The sequence below is a fragment of the Terrapene carolina genome, unplaced genomic scaffold (genome assembly GCF_002925995.2).
Source record: "Terrapene carolina triunguis isolate 2854851 unplaced genomic scaffold, T_m_triunguis-2.0 Scaffold405, whole genome shotgun sequence".
Classification (NCBI taxonomy): domain Eukaryota; kingdom Metazoa; phylum Chordata; order Testudines; family Emydidae; genus Terrapene; species Terrapene triunguis.
In genome coordinates this window covers 34,945-38,285 of record NW_020664756.1, presented here as the reverse complement: position 1 = coordinate 38,285, position 3,341 = coordinate 34,945, and the positions used below count along the sequence as shown (strand labels likewise).

The 3,341-nt window shown below is 65.0% G+C and overlaps 1 protein-coding gene across 1 annotated transcript in view; it reads left to right on the top strand.

Moving 5' to 3' along the window:
• The window catches only part of CPXM1 (carboxypeptidase X, M14 family member 1), a 30,547-nt gene that overhangs the window by 745 nt on the left and 26,461 nt on the right, over window positions 1-3,341 (top strand). The window contains exon 2 of the mRNA XM_026658173.2: window positions 1,325-1,432. Coding sequence (XP_026513958.1) covers window positions 1,325-1,432 — 108 coding nt within the window. The remainder of the gene's footprint in view (window positions 1-1,324; window positions 1,433-3,341) is intronic.

Below are 3,341 nucleotides of genomic sequence, written 5' to 3'. Positions count from 1 at the left end.
TGTATTGTGTGCGCTTTGTGGGGCGTGTTGTGTGGTGCCGGGGTGTTGTGTGCTCGTTGTGTGGCTTGGGGGGGCGGGATTTCTCACTACACAGCATCCCCCAAGAGTGCCCAGCGTGGCACACCGGACGCTCCCATTGCATTTCTCTGCAGTCACACACAAGCTCTGCGAAGTTGCTGAGAAGCCGAGCTGCGAACAGGCTGCGCCGCGCTGTGTGGGAGCGGGGGGCTCGCTTGGCTGCTGGGAACTGGGGTGGGGGGGATCCTTCCCCTGAGTAGCCCGGATCCCCTCACAGGATTTCTTCCCTTTGCTTTGCCTGCAGAGGGGATTGGCTGGCCGGGCTGCTCCCCTTGGCGCTCCCCCAAAGTGCCGGCTGGCTGCCAGCTGGCCTGTCTGGTCCCCACTTGGCCGGCAGCTTTCTGCTGAGCGGGCGATGGGGGAGGCCGTGACGGGCGGATCCTGGCCCAGGGTGATGGACAGGACGCCCCTGAGCCTTGTTCCCAGATCCCAGCACAGCCAGGCCCCTCGCCTCCGGGAGCTGGGCTTGGCTCAGGGGGTGGAGAAGCGACAATGGGATCTCTGAGCTGGGGGCCCAGGGAGAGGAGTCGGGGAGTGGAGCAGAGCGACCGAGCTAACGCAGTCTAGAACCCATCCATGCCCGCTAGCCCCAGCCTCCCCTCCACTGCCAGGTCTCCGGGCGCTCCCCAGGCTCCTCCGGGCTGGGGGGAACTAGCAAGTCTGCGGTCAGGGGATCCCCCACGATCCAACAGCCCTGGGTGCCTCCCTGCTCTGCCACAAACTCCCTAGGGCGCCGGGGCACCAGCCGCCTTCGTGAGACGGGACCGAGCCGCTCCAGGCCGTGTCCCAGGCCCTGCGCTGATGGCCCCTCGTGAGCTCCTCTAGCCGCAGCCGCTGGAGCCGGCGGAACCGAGTTCTGGCCCTGCTGTGGCTGTGCTGCTCCCAGCAGCCGGGACGTGCAGCACAGAGACAGCAATGGAGCTGCTCGGGGGCACTGTGTGTGTCACAGCGGACGGGACCCACAGGCGGTTCCAGCACAGCTGGGCCCCTTGCTATGGGGCTGAGCTCTGGGGCAGCAGGAAACACCAGTCCCCAGTTGTTCACATAGGAGCCTTGATCTCTCGGGTTAGAGGGAGCAGCACAATCCTCACAGCCACCCCCCATGGCAGGCCTGGGGCCGGCAGCGCCCTGAATTGCAGCCCCCGCATCCCCCGGCCCGGCTGCTCCGTCTGGAGCTCGCCCGCTCCGGGCGCCCCCTCCCTGAGGAGGAGCGGGGTGACCGTGTGTCTGGTTTGCCTTTCTCCAGCCAGGGGCACCACGAAAAAACCCGTGCGGGTTAAAGTAGTGAAGAAAAAAGTCTTGAAGAAGAAACCCAAGGCTTCGGGCCAGGGAGCAGCCACCGAGCAGCAGCCACGTACGTACTTCCCCCGCCAGGGGGCGCTGACGCAGCCCGGGTATCCCCGCTGAGCCCCATGCCGTGCCGGCCGCTCCACACGGTTCCACTTGGCCAGCGCCGGTCTCGTCTCCAGCTCCCGCCCGGCCATACGCACAGTCGAGGGCCTGCGTCCTATGCGGCACATCCGTCCTACGCAGCAGAGACCCCGGAGTCCTGCAGCTCCCCCTGCCCCCGCCCCACCATGGCCGCCCCACCCAAGGGAGCAGCCCGGGATTCCTGGTGGGGTTGGGTCTGATACCAAATTCCGTTGATTATACGCTCCCGCTACATTGCCAGCGCCCTGCTCCGTTGCCCAACGCTTACCTGTCTTGCAGAGATGGGCAGGGCCAGCGGGGGCTTGGAAGTGCGGTTGCCACCTGCTCAGGTTTTCCCGGGAGTGTCCCTTGTCCTGGGAAATCTGTCAGGGTGCTGCGTACACACGGCCGGCTGTCTTGCTGGCTCGGGATCAGCCCGGATGTCCTAGTATTTTTGTACCTCCGAGCTGGCAAACCTAACTTGTCCCGCTTGGGAGGCAGATGACACTGCCAAGGGGAGTCAACTCCTTCCTTCTCCCTTTGGGGCAGAGGTGACTTTCCATTGTGGAGGAGCAGGGTTGGATTCTTAACCCCCCCACACACCTCAGCAAACCTTGTCAGCAGCCTGGTCCCCCACCCCGTGCCTGCCACTGCAGCCAGCCCCCAGGACCTGCCCGAGTTAGAGGTGTCTGCAGAAATGCAGAGTTACGGCCGTCATTAGACCAGCATTAACACCCCATTGCTCCCGCCCCTCAGCTGCCCTGGGCACCCCGACGGGAACTGCCACGGGCTCACATACCTGTCAAAATGTACCCACCTCCCTGCCCTGTGCACCCCGATGGGGACTGCCACGGGCTCACATACCTGTCAAAATGTACCCACCTCCCTGCCCTGGGCACCCCGACGGGGACTGCCACGGGCTCACATACCTGTCAAAATGTACCCACCTCCCTGCCCTGTGCACTGACAAACATCCTCGTGTGCATGCCTGGGCCTGAACCCCCTCTGTCTCGCCCCCGCACACACTGGCATGTGCACACGCCCCCACATGCACTCTCCCCCCTCCCAGGAGCTCCTGCATGCACATGCAGATACCCCCTGTGTGCCCCCGGGGCAGGGCCTCTGAACCTTTCCACAGACGGCGCCAGGGCCAGCCTGGGCTCCCGCAGGTTATTCTTGGAAAGCTGGCGCTGTTGTTTTTCCTTGGGCTTTTGAGGCTTCAAGCGGCACTGAGGAGCGTTTCCTGCTCAGCTGCGGTGCAGCCGGGTGGAACGTTGGCAGGAGCCCGCTGCTGACTGGGACGGCCTCGTGAGGCAGCGACGCCAGGGCAGTAGGGTGCCCGCTCTCGCTAGCCCCTGAGGAGCTGTACTGGGGAGATTTCCAGGGAACGTCTAGTGTAGACGCAGCCTCCGAGGAGCAAACATGGAGCAAAGCCCGGCCAGGAGCCTTTGGCAGCATCCCAGCAGGAGACGCCGAGTCTAGGGCGCTAGTCTCGGGCTGGGCACATCTGTGAGTGGCAACTGGGCAGTTTCCCCCCTCACAGCGGGAGCTGATCACTAGCATGGGGCTGGAGGACATTCCCCTGCAGGGTGCAGTGGGGAGCCACTGTCAATGGGAGCTGTGGGGGTGGCGCCTGCGGACAGGGCAGCGTGCAGAGCTGCCTGGCTGCGCCTCCGCGTAGGAGCCAGAGGGGGGACATGCCGCTGCTTCTGGGAGCTGCTTGAGGTAAGCGCCACCCAGAGCCTGCACCCCAACCCCTCTCCTGAACCCCAACCCCCTCCCCCAGCCCTGATCCCCCTCCCACCTCTGAACCCCTCAGTCCCAGCCCAGAGCCCCCTCCTGCACCCCAAACC